Here is a 25501-nt window from a genome sequence, read left to right on the forward strand (position 1 = left end):
AACAAATTATTTGGGTTTGCATTGGGTTTTTTCGTTGATGATACCTGAAACAGCCTGCAGCAGTTGGTCAAAATTTGAAGGTGCTTGTTCCAAACGCCGCCTTTAACCTAACCTTGGCTTGATCCCAACCATCATGTGAAGAGGTTCAGGAAGCTCTTGTCTGGGTTCCCTAAACTTTGAGAGAACCAAGTTGGTCCAGAAAAAAACATGGATTTCTGGATTCCTATTTGCATATTTACAGCAGACTAACTCCAAATATAGGAGTATGGTTATGTCAGGTAATTGATGTCAACCTAAAATTTATCCAATCAATGAATCAAACACCATGAATTTTAAACAAATTTATTAAGACTCAAATCTCACATAGTCATGGATTATTAGCTTCAATATTCCGGGGCTTATTGTGATTTTGCCGAATTTAGGCTAGTATTGCAAGAAAAATCAAAATATTGTTGGAAATATTATTGTGCACTCCCAAATTTTTCATCTTCTGGGCAGCAGGTACGCCTGATTTGCTTTTCACATGGTTTCCTTCTTCTGTCCTGCTAGGTGTATGGTCACTCTTTACCGCAAGTTTTGTGGTTGTTGGACAATCAAGTGATATAGGGGTACCCTAATTTTCAGGTGGAGGGTCCTAAAAATAGACATGCCATTCGCAAGCCTGAATTACTATAAAATTCGGGAATTGGACGTGATGGCACCCTAAATTACAGATAAATACTTGAATTCAACAATAAGTCAATAACAACTATTCAAAGCATAATAATTATTGGGTTTGCCTCCAACTGTTTTAATTAGTATGCTTCAAAAAGTAAACGTTGATGGATTCGTAGGCGTAGGTATAGTCAAATTGTACGCGTTGACAGGTTAAGAGGAGCAAGTTCTCCCACTCTTCTAGCATTTGTATGCATGTGGTTAATCCGATTATTAACCTAAATACTATAATCTCCTTATAGTTTTAGATACCTTTATCTGCTCCCAAGCCTGCTATACACAAATAATTGGAACATAATTAAAGTTCGTAGATCGGTTGTACGAAGTCGCACCATAGACCCAAATAAGCCATGAAAATTGCATAACGCTTTTGAGGGAAGTCTCAACCCTTGGAAATGTAATGATTAATACGACCCGTGGCTTCATTATCATTACCACATAATTAATGTGTTATTTTACCAAAAAGCTACATGGCAATGATCAATACATCACATCTGTTTTACTTGGCAATGAGAAGAACAGAAAAAATTATTTGCACGTGATGAATACACAAATAAATCTATCCATGTATGCTAATTAGGTGAACTTAACACATCTATATATGTATCTTTTTTAGGTTCTTTTTCAGTCGGGCCAACGTCTTTGCACAAAACAATGTTCACTAAATTAATATTAGAGGTAATAGTTACAGCTGTTTATTTATTTATAATATTAGAGATAGTGTCTTAATTAGAGTTGTAGTCTAATGATTGGTAATAGTATAGATAAACTTGAAATTTTAAATTCAGCTCGGGTGAGTTTTAATTGTTCTCCGATATTAAATTTCAAATAATATAACCTAATTCATCTAAGAAAATTCTATCACCAAATATGATTGAGCAAAAGATACTAATGAATCAACCTGGACAACTAAAAAAGGGTCCAAAAGATAGAGCACCAAAAAGGGTCTCGTGTTGCTTTAATTATTTGTCCAGCTAAACAGTTCATGTACACCTTATGGTAGCAAACTAGAACTTGGTCAAAAATTTAGAGATAGGATCGACCAGTTTTGTCAAGGGAGCAGTTGCTTCTACTCCCACTTTCTGGTGCTTTCTGCCACCTGACATTGAATGTCCTCACCTCCTCCTCACTTTATCCAAAAACACCTATTCTGTGATTGACTATGCGGTTTTCTGAGAAAATATTTAGTGAAGGGTCCAAAATACTAATTAAAAAATTTACTCAGGTTTTACTAATTAAGCACAAGAGTTTTCTGAGTTTCATAAGGTTTCACTATCGGGTGCATGATTGACGTACGGACTGCCACGAAGTAACATTTAACATGCATTCCCCCCGCGCATGCTTGTGAAAGAGACAAATATACACAACGATGTAATGTAATCTGTACGTATGATATATCATCAACTGTTCTCAGCTAACGTAATGCATATATCATTGTTTACAGCTCTGGTTAAGATAAGACTTACGTTTGTGATGGCAGCTCTTAGTTCATTCATTTAGGAACAGTCTGATTTACATACATTAATTGTATCCTGGTTGAAAAAGATATATCAAAGGCTAAGGAAGGAAAAGAGAAAAACTGTAAACAGGAAGACAGTAATCAGTAACCCAATAGGAGTAAAAGCTATGATTGTTTATTTCTTCTAATCTTGAGAGGGACTTCTGAGTTTCCGGCATCATTTCTATAATAATTCCATGGTTAAAATATTATTATGACCCTATTTCAACGATCAATAGTTTATTAAAAAAGTTTTAAATATATTTTACTTGGTAGATATTATTACAAATTTTAGAATTATCTTCAGTTTATTTTCTTGGGTGACAACCAATAATAATTTAGAGTAAAAGAAATTTAATTTTAATTAATTACCAGCAAATGAATCCATTAATGAATTGATCGAAAAAGAAGCTTTCAAGATTAGAGGCTTTATAGTACTCCTTATTGTATGGCTTTCTTTTTCGGTTACCTAAAACGGATTTTCCCTTGGAAGGGAAGGGAAAGAAATAAACAAAGAAAATGGGGCGTCCGAGTCAGTGCCTTTATTTATGGACAATTGAGCAAAATTTGATAGAGTAAAAGGAATCTCAAACTTCTGTTCAATTTTTATGATTTTGCTTTTAATATTTGAGTGAATATGAATTATTTTATTTTTTTTATAGTTTAAATCTAAATGCTAAAAAGTAAACTATAAAAAATATATTTAAAAATTATTCAATTCACATGGATCCATGTGGTATTTATCTTTTAAGTTCATATAATTTAAATTAAGCAATTAAGCATATAAAATGATGGAATGATGTGGGAGAGTTGCAGCCCAACTAAAAGTAAAGAGACGACGACGCCAAGAGACTAATGTCTATAGGGTCATCTATCAAACTACAGTATAGTGCTTTGCTTCACTCTAGCCATTTGGTTCAAAATTATTTCTTGCTGTTGCACGTGACTTGTTATGATTATTGCCTCGTGCCTTTGTCTTGGGATACCGTCTTTACTCGATTTTTGGTACCTATATTTTTTATTAGAGAGATAAATTATAAATTAAGTATTTAATATTTCACAAAATAAAAATTAAATTCACAATCGACTAAATTAATACTGACATATTACTCATTCGATCTCTTAACCTATAATCTAGTGTTGGTGTCTTTTTGTCTTTTTTATTCTTATGGTGTGGTCTTATTGGCCTTTGATCTTAGCTTCTCTGTAAAATAAAAAAAAAAGAAAGAAAAAAAAAACCCCACCTCTTACCAACTCCACGTTACTGTGCCCCTCCTCTCTCTCTCTCTCTCTCTCTCTCTCTCTCTATAAATACCCATTACCCAACTAATCTTTCATCAGCTAACATTCACACATCAAATCTTCCTTCACAGGAGATAGAGGTCTTGAAGTTCATACTATCGCAAGACCAAGTAGGGGTAGTCCCATGGCCATGGCCATGAGCTGCTTTTACATTGTTGTAACCAATATCCTAGTCATCCTCTCTCCGCTTTGCTTGGCTCATGGTGGTTACCTATACCCACAGTTCTACGACCGCTCATGCCCAAAAGCTCAGCAAATTGTCAAATCCGTCGTCGCCAAAGCCGTCGCCAGAGAAGCCCGCATGGCCGCTTCATTGCTTCGCCTCCATTTCCATGATTGCTTTGTCATGGCCAGTACCTACCTAGTTCATAATTAATTAGTTAGCAGCAGCTAAACAGTTCTTGACACTTCAATTAATTACCATACATTACGCAGGGCTGTGATGCATCTCTTCTTCTAGACAGCAGTGGCACCATAATCAGCGAGAAGCTATCCAACTCTAACCGCAACTCTGCTCGCGGATTCGAAGTCATTGACGAGATCAAATCCGCTCTGGAGGAGGAGTGCCCCAACACTGTGTCTTGTGCTGATATCTTGGCTTTGACTGCCAGAGATTCCACTGTTCTTGTATGTTTAATTTGCAATCTACACTACATATATAGTAGCCAGCTACCAATTAGATAGGATAAGTATATATAGGATGGTTATAATTAAGACGAGTACTCAAATTTTTCTGGGTGTGATTCCTCAGTTGATTCTTTACTAGGCCCCAAGTGGTATAATTAATTTTACTTGCGGAATTAATGAAAAAATGGTAACATGGGTGATTGATCTGTTCCTGTTTCTGTTTTTGTTTCTGCTAGGCTGGAGGCCCCAGCTGGGAAGTGCCATTAGGGAGAAGGGACTCGAGGAGTGCAAGCTTGAGCGGCTCCAACAACAACATTCCTGCTCCAAACAACACCTTCCAGACCATCCTCACCAAGTTCAAGCTCCAAGGCCTCGATATTGTTGACCTTGTGGCCTTATCTGGTAATTATGTTTCCTGCTAGCTAGTTTCAACAGTACGCTTCCTTAATTATGGGTATTGGGTGGAGTCGGGATAAAATTATGCAGGCCACGCCCATGCTCATGCGTCTCTGACTCAACTAACTTAGAAGGCATTAATGCAACATTATTTGGATGGATGGTTGTTTAATTTGCAGGGGCTCACACCATTGGGAATGCTCGATGCACCAGCTTCAGGCAGAGGCTGTACAACCAGTCCGGCAACGGCCAACCTGACTGCACTCTGGACCAATTCTACGCCGCCCTGCTACGGACCCGGTGCCCGAGATCCGGCGGCGACCAGAACCTCTTCTTCCTGGACTATGTCAGCCCCACGAAGTTCGACAGCAGCTACTACAACAACTTGTTAGCTCATAAGGGGCTTCTGAATTCTGACCAAGTTCTTGCCAACCTGCAGAACCAGCCGTCACCCCAGATAGTGAAGACTTATGCATACAACTCTGAGATTTTCTTCCAGCAATTTGCCAAGTCCATGGTCAAGATGGGGAACATATCTCCTCTGACTGGTTTCAGGGGAGAGATTCGGAAGAATTGCAGGAAAGTGAACTCTCAATAATGAATTACGATATGCTTCTTCTGGGAGCCCAATAAGTACCGTCAATTTGATCCTACTATAGTTCGGTGTTTTCTTTTATTTGTTTCATCATGTTCTCCATATGGTTCAATTAATTTGGACAGTTGCCCAGCCTGTTGTACATGTATGTGAACTTGTGGTCGCCGTTCTATGTATTATTGCAGCCTTGGTTGAAATCAAGGGGACTTTGGGGCTTTGTCTCCAAATGAAAGCGTGAAAGTAGTTTACTTATTTTTTCTTTTTTCTTTTAAGATAATAATGGTGACCTCAAAATACTAAATTTCAGTATTGTAAAAATCAAACTCTAATTAAATTTAATGTGAACTCCAATAATGATGATAAGCGCTTTGATGAGTGAAAACCTAATAAGATTACTACAAAAATTTAATAAAATATCAATAAATTTATAAATAAAAATATAAAAATATTATATTTTCCGAACAAGATAACATTTGTAAAAATATAAGAATATTATGTTCTCCAAACAAGATAACATTTATAAGGGGGACGTGACCACGAGCATGAGCCCCACCTCTACCTCTTTACATATTGACACGATTAATAAAACAAATAAGAAACAAACAATCTAATGGATTCAGAGAAAATGAGATTTTTAACTTTTTAAAAAATGATAAAAAAAAAAAAGAAGACTCCATCAATAACATTCTTATCAAATGAGTTCCTCCTGGGTGAATACGGATGTAGCCATTGCAAGCTATGGGTCACATTGTGTCTGTCTACACCCATACATTGCTTTATTCACTATTTTCTTGTTTTTTTAAAGATGATAAAATCATAAAATATTATTAAATGGAAGATCAAGACCTGACCCCCTAATCTTCCAAAATTACCAAATTTGTTAATGAGAAATAAATGAGGGATAGTGATTATTGATAATTTGCTATTTGCAATTGATCAAATAAGTAGAATATTAAGTTTAACAAATTATATATATATATGTGTGTGTGTGTGAAGTGAAAGTTGAATTAATTGATTTTGTCTTATTTAATCATAAAGAAAATCAAGCCAACACAACTGAATTGATTCTGAGTTAAATTGGGTTGAGAAATAAAAAATTTGGTTCAAACTCAATGATTTTCTTTATTGGCTTGAACTGCAAGCAACAGGAAGTAGAAGTAGAAGTAGAACTGAAAATTCATTCCACAAGCAAAGCAAGGCAAGACAAGACAAGACAAGACAAGCCAAGAAAATTTAAGGTATATACAGGGCTGGCCTTCATGGGAAACTAAACTATATTATGCGGGTTGGGCCTCCAATTTTTTGATTTTGTATCATATGGGTTGGGATATGGGTTAAGTTGGGTTGGGTGTACAAATGGCATGGTGTTGGCACTACTTATAATAATAAGTTTGGATGGATTGAGGTATGTAATCGGTCCCCTATTTAATTACATTCTTAAACCAATTTAAATATATTAATTCAATTAGTTCTTGAGTAACTTGGACCATTAGTACACTTAATCTCTACTCAACACCCATAATGCTTTGTGAATTTTTCCATTTCTCAATTATCTTACTTGCTAATATATATATATATATTTACATATGTAATTATCTTTTCAATTTTCATGTGAATTAAGGAAGAAGCAATTGCAAATATAGAAGTAATCTGATTAGTAATGCAGCCCTCGTTATGTCTACGTGGAAAGGCCCTGTGACTGTGCTGAAGGCCGAAAACCCACCAAGAAAGTCCGCCGCCGCTGCTGCTGTTGCCGCTTCTTCTTCTTTCTGGAGCACACTACTCTTTGATGAGTTAGGCGAAGTTTAAACTCTTCGACACTTCCTATGTTAAAATCAACTCACTGATTTTTCAATCAAGTGTTTGAGAAAATGAGGAACGGCAGAATCATATCTCGATTTCTGTCGCGCAATTTCACAAACACTTCTCAGGCGTCTCTGTTTCTTCGCCAAAACTTGCACTCGCACTTCTCAGCTTCATGTCGACAAGTGTCGGCAAGTCCCTATCTCGCCGGCCCGAGGACTCCTCCTTTAGCCAGGGAATACGCATCGATGGCGCAGGAATCGAAGCCGACGGAAAGTGTGTCACTGATAGTGGATGAGATATCCGGACTGACTTTGCTCGAAGTGGCCGATTTGACGGAGGTTTTGCGGAAGAAATTTGACATTAATGAGATGCCAACGATGGCGGTGATGATGCCGGGGATGGGGTTCGGCGTGAGAGGTGCGGCGAAGGGTGGTGGCGCGGCGAAGGCCGAGGAGAAGAAGGCGGAGAAGACGGCATTTGATTTGAAGCTCGAGGGAGGGTTTGATGCCGGGGTGAAGATCAAGATTATTAAGGAGGTGAGGGCTTGTACTAATTTGGGGTTGAAGGAAGCCAAAGATTTGGTGGAGAAGGCTCCTACCCTTTTGAAGAAGGGGGTCGCCAAAGAGGAGGCGGAGAAGATCATTGAAAAGATGAAGGAGGTTGGAGCAAAAGTTACGATGGAGTGAGGTAATACTGTCGTTAGCTTTTATGAATTTGGTCCAGTATTTTCTTCAAAGGACTCAACTTGATTAGATGGTATCTGATGTTGGAAATCCTGTTGAGTCTGTTTTTGCCTTGTTATTATACGAATTGCAATTTGGCTACTGCTTCTTCTAAAATCCCATTTTGGTGCCATGCGCTATGTTGCTCTTTTCAAATGTAATGGCTAGTAATAAACTGACAATTTGGTTTTTTCCCATTTTCTTTTACATCCTATGCAGTCTGTGCCCAATCTAAAAGAATCGCTTGGTATGCCAATGCTCTTTAGTTGGTTATAAAATGGTTGTGCTGCCTGATATCATTGAGGAAGCCTCACCAGGTTCTGGCATTCACTACCATCACATTTTGCCACACTCCAAAAACATTGATCAGTTGAGGATGTAAACAAAGAATGGAGGAAGTTAATAGCTGTCTTGTAACTAGAAGCTTAAGTTAAGTGGTGCTTGTAGATGTTAAGCTAGGATTTTATCATAGGTTTGCGCAGGGTGCATGGAAGTCTGGATAAGGGCACCAGCATAATAATATGGATGACAGAGGGAGAGATTGCAAAGATTCCCCCCTTCCCCCCCCCACCCCCCTGCCTCTCTCAAAAAAGGGAAAATCTCTTGATAGGAGCTGCCCTTTTGTGGCCAAAGGTAGTTGAAGGCAAAAAGCGGCTTAGGAAATTATGTTGTTTGAGGAGCTAGGCGCCCAAAAAGGCACTCACATGAGTGAAGCAAGGTGCTAAATTCATAAAAAAATAATAAAAATGTCTAAAATAAAAAAGATAATCAGATAATGTGTATAAGACTTCTAAACTGATCTCAAATACATTTTTATTTTAATAATGCTCAAAAGAATAACTTTCAGATCTATGTCATGGTGACCTGCCCAACTACAGAGAAGGGAAAAGAAATTGAGAAGGCAACTTATGGCGATAGCTTGAACAAAGAACAATAACAATGACCGTGCCTCCTTTGGTTTATAGTGTCAATTCTTCTCTCTCTCTCTCCCCTTTATTTTTTTTAATGCTTTGGTGAGTGCTTTTGACACCTGCCACCTCATCTGAGGCACTTGTGATTGAAGTCGCCTTGCCTAGAGGTAGACAAGCGCCTAGGCAAGCGAGTTGCTCCCCTTTGACTATACTGTTTGTGATGATGAAAACAAAAGATGGAGGAAGTTAATAGGTTTATGTTATCTAGGAGCTTAAGATAAGGAGCGCTTGCAGGTGTTAATCTATAATTTTGTCATTGGTTTATAGAGGTTATATGTAAGTCAGGATAAGGACACTAGCATAATGACACGGCAAAGGAAGAGATTCCAAATTTTGTAGTTGTTTGACTGATTGGTTTAATATGTAGCAGGAACAGTTCACCTAGTTGTTGGTTATTTGAGGAACCAACAAATCTTACTAGTACCTTGTTGCTTGGGCTGGAGTTCTTTTGCATATAATTATCCTTGCTCTTTTTATGTCTCCTTTAGGTGTGCTCCCCACCTCCCCCAGGCCTGGCACCAAAAAGTGCCAACACAACAAATATAATACTCCTTGATTTCAAATAAAAAAGGTTATATTTTTTAAGGGGCATTGTTACTGTGCAATGTATGGGGACAGAATGTGCCATGTTATTACCTATTTACTAAAGCCATCCCAATTTTCTCTTTATTTAACTGTGTCCTTGGAGGCAAAACTGCTACACCTCATTAAATGGAAATTCCAAGAGCTTAGAAGCTGTTACACCCTGTCAAGTGGAAATTCTAAGAATTTTGAATCTTCGAGGAAACTTTATGCTTGTGACTTGTGAGGCATGGTAGGCCAAAACAGTAATTCGAAGCTGAAAGATGTCAAATAGTATGTTATAAGCCTGTCTGATAGTCAGACTCAAGATAAGTAATTCTTATAATTCAGGTGGCATATTTTTTCAATTAGGAAAAGAGATGACTAATCTTGTGATAAGTAAATCAACATTCTAAGTATCCAATTTGTTTGAATGAAACCTAGAGTGCCAACTTTGGCAAAGTTTAAGATTGATAGTGCCTTTAGAGTTTTTATATTTCACATCATGAATCAATAAAACCCATATTCTGTAGTTCAATTCTTATATATCTTTCCAATATTTGAAACTATTGACATATTTGATAAAGTTTTTCAAGTATTATTAAAATTGTTTTTACAACAAAGAAACTGGTAGATTAGAACCAAGCAGCTTAATTTGTACAGATCATCAGGAGAGTGAGGTATGCTTTATAGTATTGTGATTATTGTTCTTATCTGGTGATTTTTGTCTACTTGCATGGAGAAGCTCATTGTTAGCATCACCAAATTACATTGTGCCTTACAAGTTTAGCATATGCTTGCATCTAGTTTGTTGTATGCAGGTTGAAGGTGAATGAATATTGCCTTTTCATTTTGTCTGCATTCCATCTATGATAACTCCTAAGTTGGGCCTTTCACCTCTCGCAGGCAAGGTACAAGCTGTGTGCAGATTTGCCTAGCTTTTTGTTTCTTTGATAATTTACATGTTTGCATGCTTAGTTACCACCAGTACCACAGAAGTCAGACCTAGATTGCTTCATATACTCTCTCTTTATTAGGCTGCGCTCTCTTTGTTGTTTTTAAGTCATTTTTAGTTTTCAGTTTTCTAAAACAATGAAAATGCGTTTACTTTGTCATTTTTAAAAATGCATTTTCAAAAACAAGAAATTTTTTTATAAAGAAAATCCAAAATAACAAATGTTGTTTTGATTGTTTTTAGTCAAAACAATCTCTAAGTCCAAAACATGGAAAATACAATCCATTTTTCATGTTTTGGCTCTAAAAAAGAAAAGGGAAAAAAGAAAGGAAGGAAAAAAAAGAAGAAAATTTATTCTTAAATTTAAAAAAAATAAAATTATATATTTATTTAAAATTTTAAAATATAGTATATCTATATTATAATTAAAAATATAGGATAATATATAATATATTATTAAATATATTACACATATTATGTATAATAATATTTAATATAAATTATCATTCAGATGTCAGCAATTTATTAATCAAATTTATTATTTTATTTTAATAGTAAAATTTTATTAAAAAAAGTTAATTTTATTATTTAATAATCAAATTCATTAAATAAAATATCATAAAATAATTTTTCTCAATGCGTTTTCTAATTTTCTGTTTTAAGAAATAGTTTTTAAAAATGACAAAAAGAAACGTTTTTAGTTTTTTGAAAATAGACTATCAAAACAGAAAATTGAAAATAAATTTAAAAATCAAAATTAAAAATTAAAAATTAAAAACTAAAAACGCAAAGAGAATGCAGCCTTAGTGGCTGCATTGCATGTGGTGAAGAGTGCCCGTTCTTCAAAGGGATGGGAGGTGGGACATCAAAAAGTTGTTTGAATTTTCCAATCACTAGATTTTATAACCAGCAGCAAACCAACAGAAAATTATTGACCACTGGCTGGGGCTTGAGCTGGTAGAAAAATATACTTGGGAGGGACTTGTGCTGTTCTACAGATAATTGGATTGTAGCCAGCCCTATGTTCCAATTGGGATTTGAGCTTTGTATGCTATATATATGTCTCAAAATTATTTCTAGGTACGGCTGCATCACATGGATATTTGCACTTTGAGAATCCTCTTAAATAGGAAAACTGAAAAGAACCATCATGTAAGTCAGATAATGAACTCGTAGTATTTGGAGATCCTGAAGGAGGAATTAGCTTCAAGTGGTGGTCCAGGTTGCCAAACATTTAAAGCTGTGTATTCAGGATTCCCAAGAACAGCACTTTCACCTTGTATCTTGGTGCCCGATGCGCAGGTAGTTAAAACTGCTTAAGTTGAAATATGTTCCTTTAGGGTTAAACTCTTATTTAAACACAAGTAGTTGCCCAGGAAGATAATGCTTCATCTGGCAAAAATATAACATCTCAGGTTGAAAATCTGAATTGGCTACAACAACTCTCCTAGAATACCATTGAATTCTTGTTTGTGAAATTTTACATCTGATGCATCTGAAATTTAAATCATTGAGCTACAGAATATTTACGAATGAAAGATAGAATTTCTTCCGAGACTGCTTGAGCTTTCTCTTGGTGGATAAAATGATGTCCATTGAGAACCACTACCTCGCAGTCAGGGACTAGGCTTTTGAAAATGCTTCCCTCAACGTATTCCTTTGTACCACCACCACTGAATCCTATATCTTTGTCACCAACAATTAACTTCGCTGGAATTGTTATTTTTGACCCTTGCCATGGTGCAAGAAGCTCCCAATTGCTGCCATAAAATTTCAAGATCTATCAGAGATCAAAATACGAGATAATTACTTGTCCTCTCTGCTGTTTCTTTTTTTTTTTTTGAATTTCTTTGCTCTAAAACATTATAAAAACTGTTGTACAAGTAAGAAAGTATTTTTACACTTACAGATCCATTGCTCGATAGTAGTTGAGAGGTCCAGTGAATCCGGACTCCTGGAATTTGTCTGCATAGACCTGGAGTTCTTCCTCTGTAATCCATGGTGGCAAAAAGGAGGGGGTCTCTAGGCAATCGATAATCTCCATGTGAGGTGGAGCTACCAGCTCATCAGTCTTTTTGATCAGAAAGAACTTCTTCATCACTGTTAAATAATCATATCTTGCAAAAGCCCTCTCCGCTCTGCCTGGTTTCTGTTAGAATACCATGCCAAATTCAATAGCCTATGCACATACATGTTTTGTGCATTTGGATAGGGATAGAAATAGAATACCTGGAATTGACATAGATAGTGGTCATCGCCATATTTTTGCTTGTAGGATTTGAGGATTGAGATACTCGGAGGTCTAGGAGCATATGGAACAGATAGACAAACCACACCCTTGACCCTGTCAGGCCTGAACAGGGCGAGGTGCCAGGCCGCGACTGCTCCCCAGTCAGAACCCACCACAAAAGCCTTGCCAATATTCCAAATACACCCAGCAGATTGAATCAAATCAATACCATTCACAAGAAAAGATGAAATAGATTCACATATACAACACGCAAAACAGCAGAGTGGCGGGGGAATTGAACCTGTTTTTCACTGAAGTGGTCAAGAAGGCCGATGAGGTCGCTGACTATGTGGAAAATAGTGTAGGAAGAGGGACTGAGAGGAGAATCTGAATCACCATAGCCTCTCAAATCTGGTGCAACTGCATGATATCCATGGTTGGCCAGGTGGGTGATCTGGTGGCGCCATGAAAACCAGAATTCAGGGAAGCCATGGAGGAGCAGGACCAGTGGTCCTGTCCCCCGCTCAGCTATGTTGATCCGTATACCGTTAGTTTTGATTCTTTGTTGGTAGATCTCGCCCATCATCGTCATCATGGCCATCGTTATTATGATCCTTCTTTTCCTTTGGGAGAGAGAAGTTCAACGGCACCAATTTATGGTGGGATTGTTTTAATATTAGTCTTTTTAGACAAGGTAGTTGGTGGATGGTTCTGAGGGCAAGTACTAGTCATGGTCTAGGAGAGTTTTTGTCCGTCATTTTTGACTAAATAAGATAGTGGGGGCTGACGGGAAGGTGTGGGCACCCCCGCCTAAGTAAATATGCGCCAAAACCCAGTGGACTGCTTCCCGTTGGAAGATACTACTAAGAAGAGTCTGTTTGACTTGGCTTGTATCGTACTGAGTTTATTTACTAATGAGTTGTAGTTATTTGGATAAAGAGCTTATTTCAATGAAAGTGGTTTATGCACATACTTGGGTCAACATTAACTTATTTTGAATGTTGCTTATGAGTTATAAAAAGTAAGTTATAGGATAGGAATTTACTAAATAAGCTGTTAAAAGAGCATATAAAGTGAGTAGCCTATAAATTCCAAAAAAAAATTGTGAGCTCTTGAAGAGCTTACGAGCTTCCTTTCACCAAAATTGACCGTCTAAATCTATAAATGCAACAAATGAATGACTTGATTTTAAAGTGAAAGGGTAATCCTGTCATTGTGCACAAGGGCTGGGAGGATGTATTTTTAGGCAGCTTTCCCTTGCTTTTCCTCAAATGACTATTTTTACAGCTTTGAACTTGTGATCGTCTGATTAAAAGTGAACACTTCCTTCTCTTTGCTAAGGAAAATAAACACATTGGTTACCACCAAAATTCGTCTTTTAGCCAACAATTGAAGTAAAAGAAGTAAACAAAAACTGGGGTGGCATTGGTTGAATCATGGGTGCTATTTTACAATTGCAAGTGGTGAAATTCGTTTGCGGTTACAAATTACCTACTCATTTGGAGGTGCTGAAATTTGTCGTCCAGAGACATTTCCTGCCGCAACCCTATTTCTTTCTTTAATAGAACCGAACTTGAGTAAATCCCGGACTACGGGCTCTCATTTTTGGGTCATGTTATTTATATATTTATATACATTTTGAACTACACAATACATATAAATAACATAAATACTCCTGTCTCACTGCGCCTTACTGAACTGTCTTGGATGAAAGCATTTTAGATATTCGTATATCATTGAGTAGCTCTAGATGTATATAATAATATACTAATAATATTTTTTCTCGTTCTTTTAGACAATCCAACAAAGAAAGAAAAGGCAAAAATACATGTCAAAAGGCACTTTGGTACCGTTTGTTTTTGTTATGATACAGCATCACAACCTACAAATCAACGTTCAACTTCATATGTTCAAAGGAGAGGGAAAGTTTCAAGTCCTTGCGGACGAATAGCTTTAGGCTCAGCTTCAAAATTACTTGGGGCCATGAATGAGGAATGACGGGAAAACCTGAAAATTTATGTGCCTGCCTACACGCATATTTCACTGTTGATCCAACAGATCATACAAAATGAAATTTCTCAAAACAAATGCCCATTAGTTTTGCTCCCATATTTACGAGAATAAAATTTATGTCAACCGAGCTCACTTTTTCCCCCCAGGACCAGGAATATGTAAACGTAGTGTTAATCTCCCAACTTGGGCACGCCAAACCATAATTCCATTTGGCATTACAGACCGAAATTCTCCCTACCATTGATGAGCATAAACAAAGAACATACTTCATTGATGAGCTGAGGATTTATAAAAATGTGAAAGATGACAACCAACAAAAACGTTAAAACACTGATTCATAGGAGAACACATAAACAAGAAGCTGAAAATGAGTTAAGACACAAATGAATCACTCAAATTGTGATTCGGGACAAGAGAATACTAGAGTTAGAGGCGACAATAATAGATCACAGGCACAGTAACGATTTATAGTGTTCAGGTTGAGAGTAGGTGCAGAGTTATCCCTTATAAATAAGTCACCAGTTACCAGAAAGAAGTTTCTTTTTCCCACTTCATTTACAAATACCACCTACTAACTTACAGCATAAATTAAGCCCTCAATACTTCCCAGAACCTTTTTGCTTTTACCTTGTTCTTTGTTTCACAATTTCCTTCCAAGGAAGATAAATGCCTCCAAATCGCATAAACTAAAAAGCAGAAAGATGCTCTGTTATTTATACTTTATCATCATGGAACCACCACCTTGTCTCCTTTGGAGATCTGCCATTTCTACAGTTCTTGACATACCGATCATTGTCTTCTGGGCGTTGCTGCATTCAGAGGTCAAATACAAGATCAGAGCGATCAGAGCCCCAAATGTTCCAAGCTAGAGAAAGGAGAATACAAATAGTTGCAACCATACCAGGACTGCATAACTTCATTGAACATGTGGTTAGTAGTTACAATTCAGGGAACGCTTATCTTTGCCAAAACAAGGATATAGTCTTGAATTTCTGGGTTTATGCTACAGTGAAGAATGTGCCATGGGATTGAAAGGGACCAGGGCATTAAATTCCTCATACAAATGGTACAAGAACATCATTTTCTATTAAAAAACCATTTAGAATAATGTAAAAAAGGTTTTCTTTTATTTGGATTTATGACTGGCTTGAGGTTAGAGGACCACAAAAGTGGCATCATGTCGTGGAAATATTTTTATAACAAATTCATGTTTCTATAGCAATATTCTAATCTAGAATGCAAGCAGACCTTCACAGTTGAACTTGATAGCATGGAGAGAATGCTGATACAAATTGAACTGACGGTCATGGCTGGGGACCACGAATCATACAAGATATCTACAAAACAAAATGAGCCAGTACAAAATTAGTTTCAGCTCCTCACATGCTAGATATATAATACACTGTATATGAAACAAAAATAAAATAAAATGATTATCAAAATAAAATAAAATAAAACAAAACATTGGCAACATGCCCAACAACAATGTTGTTATAATCAATAACCATATAGGTTTTTATAGACGTTTTAACAAAAATCATTCAACAAAATTTTAGCACTATCAAGGCCAATGATCATGATAGGAACAATCAAGGCCAGTCTTAACTAACATTAGAGATACAAAGACTCCATTTTGTCCCATAAGAAAGGCTTCATCCATAGATATAACATTAAACACCAGCTTAATGCAATTCATACGGACAGAAGAATAGTACCAGTCATGCATAAATTTGAAATCAAATCCTGGAAGAATGTCAAAAATGGCAGATTTTGATGATTACAAAGAGCAGAAACATGTAAAGAATACAATTGAATATAAATCAAGAAATTTCTGTCATCCAAAGAATGATTCCAAAAATAGTCTCTTTATGAAGACAGTTGAAAAAGAACAGGCAGTATGCAATTGTTCAATGACAATCAAAAAACAAGTGGCTTACTTACATGCAACACCTTAACAGAAACAACATAAGACTTTATCCCGCTATGCATGGTCAGCTACACATGCAGCACCTTGATTAGGTGAAAATTGCTCACAAGCACTAGGAAAAAAATGACACTCGCAAGTAACTAACTGAAAGAAACAGCTTATATGTACAAGTAAGTCACTCAAAGGCTAAGTTACTGTTAAGGTGTTGCATGTACAAGTAAGTCACCCTTATGGCTAAGTTACTCACAAGCATTGATAAAGCATTATAGAGCCCAAATCTAACAAAAATAAATCATGACAAAAAAAAAAGTTAAAAGAAAGCAATTCCTTTAATCATAATTGCCTTCCCTTTCTTGCATTACAATAAACCATCCTTCCAACACAACATAGGCTTGGATTGTGGTCACATCAATTACAGTTTACAATAATTTTTGCAACTTTAATATCTTTTTGTCATGACCCAAGAAATAATAGAAGGGCATCATTGTAATAAGGTTGCAATGGTTTGTTAGGATATTTTTACAAGTTGTTAAAGCACATGGGTGCTGTTAGGAAGTTGTTAAAAATTAGTTAACTAGCTACTATGCCTATATAAAGGCCACATTGTAAGAGGAGAAGACATGTTGAATGATAATTGAAATTCCAATATCTCTCCCTACAATTTCTCCCTCTTTCCCTCCCTCTCGCTCAGCACTGTTCCATTCATTCTCTCCCTAATTCTATTCGATCTCCCCTTTCAATTCTTCTCTATTTCTTCCCCAAATTCCTTCCAATTACTTCTAAGACCCTAGCTAAACCCTAGGGTCATGACAAATGGTATCAGAGCGATCGTTCTTCGGCTGTGGTTCGTGCAATTTTGGTAGTCTATTTCAACGATTCTTAGCGAAATTGATTAAGCAGAGCATCGTTCCTCGGCTTTGAATTCATCGATTTTAGTAGTGAATTGAGGTAGATACGACTCGGTGAAGTGAGCTGATCAGTTCGTAGTGTGAAATTCCAGCCATACGAGCGACTGTCGAGGAGCTTCAAATGAATCGATCGGCCAACAAGTCTGATCTAATTCCTAAGGAACCAAGGACAAATAGTCACCCAGCAAGGCGTTCCTCGAAACTGATTTGAGGCTACTTTGGAGGACAGTTCGCGGAGCCGGTCGAGTTACAGGAAGCGGTTGGGTAAGCGGAGCTGCAGGTGACCACGGCTTGTGATCTAGAAGAGTTGTTCGATTTTCTTGGAGGCGTCGATAGCAGCTTAGGCGGATTTGGAACCAATGGTTTGGAGGCTGAATTGAGCCTGTGATCCACGGCCATTGAATCTCGGAATCGATTCCAATGCACGAGGAAGGGAGTGCTGGCTCGGATCTGAAGGAAAAGTAGGGGATTGGCTTGCGGCTAAGACTTCAGTTATCTTATCCGGAATCGAAGACGAGCAAGCCAGGAGGATTTGCAACTAGAGCGAACGACTAGTACGGTAGATCCGCTAAAATGGGCGATGCGGACAACACTAGAGGCAACACGAACTAAGAAGCATTCGCGATTGGTGTGGGAGTCTGTTAGAGGTGGTGACACAGACAGCCAGGAGGGCCAACGACAGCTGAAACGGTGGTGTTGGTCGGTGATTGGGCGGTAGCTGGCGTTGGGAGGTGTTAATCTCCAAACAAGCAAGCACCCTCAGTTCGGAATTGGAAGGCGCAGCAAGTGAGTGACCCTCGGCCAATAATTTTGGTAATTATTATACGAAAATCGGGAGCAACAAGTTGAATTCGGATGAGATTTTTAGTAATTCAGAGCAGTAGAGTTGATTAATTTAGTTAGGCGAAGGCATAGCAGCTATTTTGGAGTCAATTGATTTTTTGGAGGCTGTTTATCCGTTGCGTTAGTCAGGTTTAATTGGCAACTCAGTTGTAGATCAGAGTGGCACAGCGGATTTGGCGGGTTTCATGTGGGAAGTGGACTCCTCCAGCTTATCCAGCTCGTTGGTTGTTGGTGCTTGAGGCTATGAGCAAAGGGAAACAAAGGCAGCCAAGGGGAGCAATGCATACATGGAGCAGATGAGCCCTAAATTGCAGCAGAAGAATGTTTCATTTTCAGCTGAAATAGAGCCTCAATGGCAGCCAAAGAAGGCTGCATTTTTAGTTGGCAGCAACAGGGACAAAGGGACAAGCAATGAGATACATGATACGGGCAAGGAATTTGGTCTTATAATACGTGAGAAGTTGCAAGAGTTCGCGATGATATTTATTAAGAAGTATCATTACAACTTCCTGGTGGAAAATTTTGATGATTATCACGGAAGCTTTAACAAGGAAGAATTCCTTAGAGTGGAGCAGCCGAAGGAGGAGACAAGATTACGAATAACCGATTCACTGCCTACTCTAGACTTTGGGCAAAAAAAGAAGCATTATGATAGGGCAACAGATCAAAAGGAGCCCACGGATCTTTTTGAAGAAGAAATAATACCCCAAGATGCACCTATTAAAAGGCTGCAAGGAAATATTAGGGAAGCAATTGATGAAGTGATAGAGGAAGCCAAAGCCAACTCGTTACCCCCGGTAGCTAGTGCATGGGCGGAAGGGTTTGGGACTGCTCCAGATCAGAAGTTTGTGGGAAATGAGATAGCATTGGATCAGGCAAATCAGACTAAAGGACCATCCATCGATGCGGATGATGGTGCTGAAGCTTTTCCTCAGATTTTGGACTTACCAAAATCTGAGGAACAATCAAATTTGGAGCAAAATATGGATTTGACTTGGGTTAAAATAGGCAACGAGAAGGTGAAGATAGCATTAGCTGGAGGAAAACTAAGGGATATAGTGGAGGGAGTCGAAGGGTTTGTTGAAGAAAACAAAACTATTGCTGCTGTGTTGGTTTTTGCTCCTACTGGAAAATCCAAATTGTTGTCTACTACATTGAGGGATGAATCATTGGCTGGAATTGAAGTTGCAACAATTGCTAATGCTAATGCTCACAAACAACCTCGGTATGAGTATCCAAGGCAAGTCTACAATCCTCCATTGCTGCATTTTGAAGATGTTGTTGATATTTTTGCAACAGAGATAGGCCATGGGTTGAATGGGAACACAGTAAAGGCAGCTATGGCTGTAGATTCGTTATCCATCCTTGTATTGGAAAGGGAGACCAATTTTGATCGGCCAGCTATTGCAGAAGGTGGGGGCATCGAACTTGAACTTGATCAGATTTCTTCAATTGAAGCTCTAGGCCAAAGTATGCTGGGGATGGATCTTGGAAACCTAAGAACAAAGAAGAAGAGGCCTAAAAGATGCAAGCAAGCAAGAAGAATGAAACGGATTGAGAAAGCGGGTATTGGATGAAAAGCAATGAATAGTTGCTGCAAGTTCTTGGGGACAAGAACTCTCTCAAGGAGGGGGGAATTGTCATGACCCAAGAAATAATAGAAGAGCATCATTGTAATAAGGTTGCAATGGTTTGTTAGGATATTTTCACAAGTTGTTAGAGCACATGGGTGCTGTTAGGAGGTTGTTAGAAATTAGTTAATTAGCTACTATGCCTTATATAAAGGCCCCATTGTAAGAGGAGAAGACATGTTGAATGATAATTGAAATTCTAATATCTCTCTCTACAATTTCTCCCTCTTTCCCTCCCTCTCGCTCAGCACTGTTCCATTCATTCTCTCCCTAATTCTATTCAATCTCCCCCTTCAATTCTTCTCTGTTTCTTCCCCAAATTCCTTCCAATTACTTCTAAGACCCTAGCTAAACCCTAGGGTCATGACACCTTTTTCTTTGTTTCTCCCAGTAGTTGTGGAGAAAACTACTGTGCTGTTTTGTCATTCTGTGGATACATGATGATTAGTTCAGGAAAATACTTTCCAGTAAAGTATCCAGGAAACAAACACTAGAAGAACCTAAGGAAGTCGATGCATCAAAATCAACGAACATCTCTTGTCATGAGCAGCAATTTTATTAGAAATATAACTTCCTTCCTAATCTAACCAAATCAATCTCAATTGAATTTAATTGTCAAACCACACTGCATGTTCAAATTATCCACACAGCTCTGGTAATAACAGTCTAGATCTCTGGGATGTTATAATGCAGTATCATGTACTCACATTGATGGTAAGATGCAGCAAGTTTGAATCAAGTTAATCATGGTAATTGATGTATACCATATCTGATAAATTTCTTTGTACAGTCAGGCTGGGGTAGAGAACTACACCTTCAGACTGCAATTAGCGTTGGAGATGTGGAGTCTGATTTGATTTATGACACCTGCATGAACTGGTACAGGGGTCCCACTACATGGTCAGTGGGCAGGGGTCAAGGGGGCAGTGCCCTTTGCAGGGGCTTTTACAGGCAAAGCCCCTGAAACCTAAACAGATTAAGAATTGGAATTGGAAGATTCATTTCTGAAATCCTAAACAAATTAGGAATCTTGTTCGAATTAGGAGTTCTATCAGCCCTGGTTTTCGTCTATAAATATGTGGGTATAATTCTTGTAATTGTAACCTTCTCAAATATTGAAAAACACCTAGTGTAGCTGTGGGTGTAGGCATTCTTGGCTAAACCACGTAAATTTTGTCTTGTGCGCAGGCGATTTTGCTCCAAGTTTTTTTTTTTTTTTTTTATCATTTGATTTATTCCCTAACAATTAGCAGATTCCTCTAGTGCATTTTATGAACATATTAAAGATATTTGACATACTCACACTAACAATAGAAGCTAGAATAGAGTTCACCAGGTCCTTTAACATCGCCTCCTTTCAGAGGCCAGAGAAACCTTAAGAAATCCAAAGCCTGAGATCAGACTACAAGCCAAATACGAAGTTGGTCAAACATATGTTCTAGACTACCACCAAAATGTAAATCAGACTGCACAAAAGTCTCCAGCCTACCAGTAATGCAAGATCTAGAAACTAATCAGATGTAGCTCACTATAAGTCAATTCTCTGTTCAAAAGAATAAAATTGAGCCAAATCCATGCAAAAGAAATCAAAGAATATTTCCAGGTACTCTAATTTCCTCATACAGAACGAGGTGCACAATTGCAATAGAAATTTCATTTAGGATAAGTACAATGAGTGCCTGCATATTGCAAAATTCATTAGATTCAGGCTTGATTTGATTCTATATTGGCAAACATGCAGAAATCATGGAGATGACAGCCACCATTCTAGCATAGCACTCCTCAAAGCTTCAAAGGAGGTTTGGTGAAATATCTTGGGAGATCAAATACCTTCATAATAGCAAGACACGTGTTTCTAAAGCTGAATGTTTATCATATCCAATCTGAAATGCAACAAATATAATCAAAGAGAACACAAAAGATCATAACGCTAGAAAATCAACAACTGCAATCCCATACTCCAGTTAATCTCATGCTCTGGTGGAATGTTCTAATTACGTATATCAAAAGTTCCCTACAAACAAACTATTTGATTTGGTGCTGCCAGATATGTCAATGCTTGCTGATAAGAGCCAGAAATAGTTCTTCATGCAGGAAACACTCAAAATGACTCAAGCACACTAAAAGATCCATATAAAAGTATAACACATATATCCTGTTGTAAAATTACTCAATAAGACTACTGAATATAATGTACACTCATCATTCTTGAAAAGGTAAAAGATGGAAATAAATGCTCATGAGCCAAATAAAAAGTATTAAGGTGACTAAGAAAATATTCATAAAGTTATGGAGAACGTAATGGAAGAAAAATGCTGCAACGTCATCTTCTTGTTATGGAAGTAAAACAACCAAAAATGAAAAACATGCATGCACAATCGACAAATTCTGAGGTAAGCCACATGTCCCGCATAATTTTGCCAAAAGCCAAAATGTTATGCTATTTATCCAATGTAGAGGTTAATTGATCAAGTGGAAAATGGAATTATTTGATGTCTGAAGATGAATGATAAATGGCAGGGGGCCGGGGGGGAACAGAGAAATCACTTCAGGAACTCGGGGATAGATAACAGCCAAAATCTGAGGAAACACCTACAAGATTACCTAAACAAATATGGCCATTGCTGTAGATGTGAGGGTGCAGGGGAGCCGGCTGCAAAAATATAACCTGCATCAAATACATACGTTGGTAAGAACAAAACAGAAGAGAAGGTAGAAATAAAATCTGAATAACTCCTGTCTCCACCTGTGGCGCTTCCATGGGATAGTGCTCAGGAAAATCGACCTGAAGATGGTACGTTTCATTGGCATAAAGCGTTCCCGGAGCTCCATTCACTTCAATTACCCACCTTTCCACCAACAACCCAGAAATTCAGACTACGAAATACAAACACCTAACCTACAAGCATCTATACCGTACATATACGCATCGTAAAATAAGTTGTTACGAGTTGAATTTTCAATGCTTTGGATAGAACAATACAAAATCTCATATCAATTTCAGTCGATTTTATCGGACACAAAAAAGAGGGAAAACGATTATCGCGTAAAATAAGAAACCCTAGGAGAAACCTTTGAAGATTATCGGTGACCTTGTGCTTGAACCCCACGGGTGGATTGACCTGCCACTCGACCAGCTCCTTCTGGAGTCGATTCGAAGCGATCTTGCTTAGAGCCTAAACAACCACCAAAACGAGAGAGAAGAAATATAACTGAAAACGAACGAACTGACAAAACGACGGAGATCACAATTGACACACAGGCAACGACCGAGCTCAAATTCATATGTACCGACATATGTTTATGTTTTTGTAAGTGCGTATATATATACACACACATATATATATATACATATATGCAGAGAGAGAGAGAGAGAGAGAGAGAGAGACCTTGCGGGAGGTGGCGGAGGAGCTGGTCATGATGACCGATGATGAGATCGACAATGGCGGAAACTGGACAGACGGTGGTTTCGACTTTCATGCCCCAGCCCACCCCCCCAGTCTTTTAATTCACCTTCCAGCTGCCAGACAATATTTATATACATATAAAATGAACAATGAGATTTTTTTTTTAAGATTTTTTTTTTATTTATTTTCCTGTTATACTGGCAATTCATTATTATTGGGCAGAATGGTGGAACCTCCTAAGCGATGATGGTGATACCTGAGTTTGAAACAAAGGCAAGTCAAGGAATCACAAATTATAATAAGGGTTAGGGGGCAGGAGAAGGCACATTTATGATCTATTTTGATATTTTGTTGCAAGGAAATGAAATCTAAGGTTTGGATATGAATAAGGAGCCTCTTGTTTTGGGTTTGGGTAATGGCCCACTTAACATTCTTTTTAGGTTCAATTTTTACAAAACCATTGCATATTTCATATTACACAACGATTATATGAATTATAATTTTTTCTGTAATGTCTGTATGCTTATATTTATTAATTCTCTCTCACTTCTTTATTTCTTTTATTAACTTATTTCATTCCATCACTATCCTCAAAGCTTCTTGGAATTAATTGCAAGGTTAGGATATATGATGATTTAAGAAGCTATTATTCTTCCTAATTTTCTCCAAAAAATTAGAATTCAGTTCCTTCCTTTTAGACTAAAAATAAAATTAAAAATTTGGACACAATAATATCAAATCACTTTAACAGAAACGGAATGAAAGCTAAACTGGTAGGGAAGATGATGGCACATTTGCCTTTATTTTTCAATTCTTTCTTAGCCAAAATCTGTCTGTCACAAAAGAATGCCATCTTTATTTTCCTTTTTTTTTTTTTAAGCTTTTTCTCCCTTTCCTTCTTATCAAGAATAGTGATAGTGCAACTTTTAATTACATTTTATCTCACTTTCTCCCTTTTGTTAGATAAGAATATGTCCTAACTTTCCAAGGGACAAGTGCCTTCCCTAAATGCAAGAATGCCATGTTCAACAACTGAGGATTAGCATATTCTTAGCCCTAAATGAAGATTTCATCCATCATCTCATGTAAGAGCATGCATGAAAAGCCAGATTTCTTTTAAATACTACAATTCACAAATTAATTAAAATTATTATGACTTTAACCATATTGAAAACCATTCAAAGCGACATTCTACACTCCGGGCTTGTCACTCCTAGTAGAAATTATTAGAAAATAAAAAAACCCCTAAAAATTAACTATTTGCAATACACTAAGACTTGTAATTAGATACCTGCCAATGCCACAATTCACCAAGTAACTTTTTTTACAAGACTTTCATTGCTTTGGTTAAAAAGTGTAGTATTTTGCCAAGAAATTCATTGATTCTTCCCTGGAACCTAATCTGGGATAAATTTATGATTTGTTCCGAAACAAAAGCAGTGGCATAAGAAAAGCATCTCACAGTCCAAAAAGAAACATATTCCCTTGAAATCTATCTCCAAATACTAGTGGATGTGCAGGAATCTTCACAAATAGATGCTTTTCCCTCCATTTGTATAAGAGAAATCAAGGTAAATGGATGCTTACAGGAACCACGGGATTCACTTAGTAGACATCGCACCCAAACTCAGCATCAATAGGATAATCACATGCCATACCAGTTGAGTTTGCTGACCAGATATCAATAATTTGATCGCTTCCAAGCTCGTGAAACACATGGGGAAACCTCCAACTTCCATTCAACAAAGAAATTTAGTAGCAATCAATTAGTACTGCCTCATAAACAGGCCTGGACTGAGTTTCCAACACACGGCTTGATATTTGGTAAGCTGCTTCAAATGCCCAACCACTGTGATACAAGTCAGTGTGTATGAACTATATCTCAATCAGAAAGGACATTAAGTTCTGGTAGTATTCAGTTCCTAAACATTTGCAGGGGCTTCTCTAAAACTGTAAAGATCTCTCATAACAGGTTCTTTGAGAGATTTGACTCGGCTGGTTTCCATGCTGGGTTTTGGTACACATCTAGACATTTATGTTTTCAGTTTTGGGCCTTTTGGTTAGCAGTAGGTCACTAGGTTTGGATAATCAAGTCATCTATGGATTTTCCTATGACACAAATTCAATATATAAATCTTTTGTTACCATTTGGTGGGTCACTTAATTAACAACAACAATTCCAAGCTTTAATCCATAAGAAGGGTCAGCTATTGGGTTATCACTTGAATGACCATATTTTACATGGTTCCTGCAAGTGATTACCGATGTATACAAGTTGCATGAAGTTGAAAACAAGTACTTCAAGCAATGATAGTCAATTGCCCCAGCAAATTAGTCATCACCATAATGAACAAGTGTCAACTGCATTGAGGAACATGAAGGATCATCACTGTGA

General features: G+C 37.5%; 4 protein-coding genes across 4 annotated transcripts; 2 read left to right on the forward strand and 2 right to left on the reverse strand.

Moving 5' to 3' along the window:
* The first annotated feature begins 3539 nt into the window (after positions 1–3539).
* LOC127804012 (peroxidase 72-like) lies at positions 3540–5384 on the forward strand. The gene is made up of 4 exons (XM_052340717.1): positions 3540–3863; positions 3950–4141; positions 4378–4543; positions 4717–5384. The coding sequence occupies exons 1-4, from the start codon at positions 3639–3641 to the stop codon at positions 5133–5135; spliced, it is 1002 nt and encodes a 333-aa protein (XP_052196677.1). The 5' UTR covers positions 3540–3638; the 3' UTR covers positions 5136–5384.
* A 1305-nt stretch (positions 5385–6689) lies between these two features.
* On the forward strand, positions 6690–7855 carry LOC127804016 (uncharacterized). The gene has a single exon (XM_052340722.1). It carries the CDS (start codon positions 7004–7006, stop codon positions 7622–7624), a length of 621 nt encoding a protein of 206 aa, XP_052196682.1. The 5' UTR covers positions 6690–7003; the 3' UTR covers positions 7625–7855.
* Positions 7856–11576: 3721 nt separating this feature from the next.
* On the reverse strand, positions 11577–13042 carry LOC127804013 (uncharacterized). Its single transcript, XM_052340718.1, has 4 exons — positions 12679–13042; positions 12377–12559; positions 12055–12296; positions 11577–11907 (listed from the first exon to the last, which is right to left on the reverse strand). The coding sequence occupies exons 1-4, from the start codon at positions 12976–12978 to the stop codon at positions 11655–11657; spliced, it is 978 nt and encodes a 325-aa protein (XP_052196678.1). The 5' UTR covers positions 12979–13042; the 3' UTR covers positions 11577–11654.
* A 1698-nt stretch (positions 13043–14740) lies between these two features.
* LOC127804018 (probable ubiquitin-conjugating enzyme E2 16) lies at positions 14741–25141 on the reverse strand. The gene is made up of 6 exons (XM_052340724.1): positions 23089–25141; positions 22772–22875; positions 22446–22548; positions 22304–22367; positions 15639–15727; positions 14741–15199 (listed from the first exon to the last, which is right to left on the reverse strand). The coding sequence occupies exons 1-6, from the start codon at positions 23116–23118 to the stop codon at positions 15104–15106; spliced, it is 486 nt and encodes a 161-aa protein (XP_052196684.1). The 5' UTR covers positions 23119–25141; the 3' UTR covers positions 14741–15103.
* Between the last annotated feature and the right edge of the window lie 360 nt (positions 25142–25501).

Source organism: Diospyros lotus, chromosome 6 (assembly GCF_014633365.1).
Source record: "Diospyros lotus cultivar Yz01 chromosome 6, ASM1463336v1, whole genome shotgun sequence".
Taxonomy (NCBI): Eukaryota; Viridiplantae; Streptophyta; class Magnoliopsida; order Ericales; family Ebenaceae; genus Diospyros; species Diospyros lotus.

What these genes read in the sequence shown, in the direction of transcription:
- LOC127804012 (XM_052340717.1), top strand. Translation starts at nt 3,639, where the DNA reads ATGGCCATGGCCATGAGCTGCTTTTACATTGTTGTAACCAATATCCTA. An exon ending in TCCATGATTGCTTTGTCATG is followed by an intron (nt 3,864 to 3,949) that starts GCCAGTACCTAC and finishes TACATTACGCAG; the next exon opens with GGCTGTGATGCATCTCTTCT. An exon ending in CCAGAGATTCCACTGTTCTT is followed by an intron (nt 4,142 to 4,377) that starts GTATGTTTAATT and finishes TGTTTCTGCTAG; the next exon opens with GCTGGAGGCCCCAGCTGGGA.
- LOC127804016 (XM_052340722.1), top strand. Translation starts at nt 7,004, where the DNA reads ATGAGGAACGGCAGAATCATATCTCGATTTCTGTCGCGCAATTTCACA.
- LOC127804013 (XM_052340718.1), bottom strand. Translation starts at nt 12,978, where the DNA reads ATGGCCATGATGACGATGATGGGCGAGATCTACCAACAAAGAATCAAA. An exon ending in ACCACTTCAGTGAAAAACAG is followed by an intron (nt 12,560 to 12,678) that starts GTTCAATTCCCC and finishes AATATTGGCAAG; the next exon opens with GCTTTTGTGGTGGGTTCTGA. An exon ending in ACTATCTATGTCAATTCCAG is followed by an intron (nt 12,297 to 12,376) that starts GTATTCTATTTC and finishes GTATTCTAACAG; the next exon opens with AAACCAGGCAGAGCGGAGAG.
- LOC127804018 (XM_052340724.1), bottom strand. Translation starts at nt 23,118, where the DNA reads ATGACCAGCTCCTCCGCCACCTCCCGCAAG. An exon ending in GTCACCGATAATCTTCAAAG is followed by an intron (nt 22,549 to 22,771) that starts GTTTCTCCTAGG and finishes GTTGGTGGAAAG; the next exon opens with GTGGGTAATTGAAGTGAATG. An exon ending in CAATGGCCATATTTGTTTAG is followed by an intron (nt 15,728 to 22,303) that starts GTAATCTTGTAG and finishes TTTGTTTTGTAG; the next exon opens with ATATCTTGTATGATTCGTGG.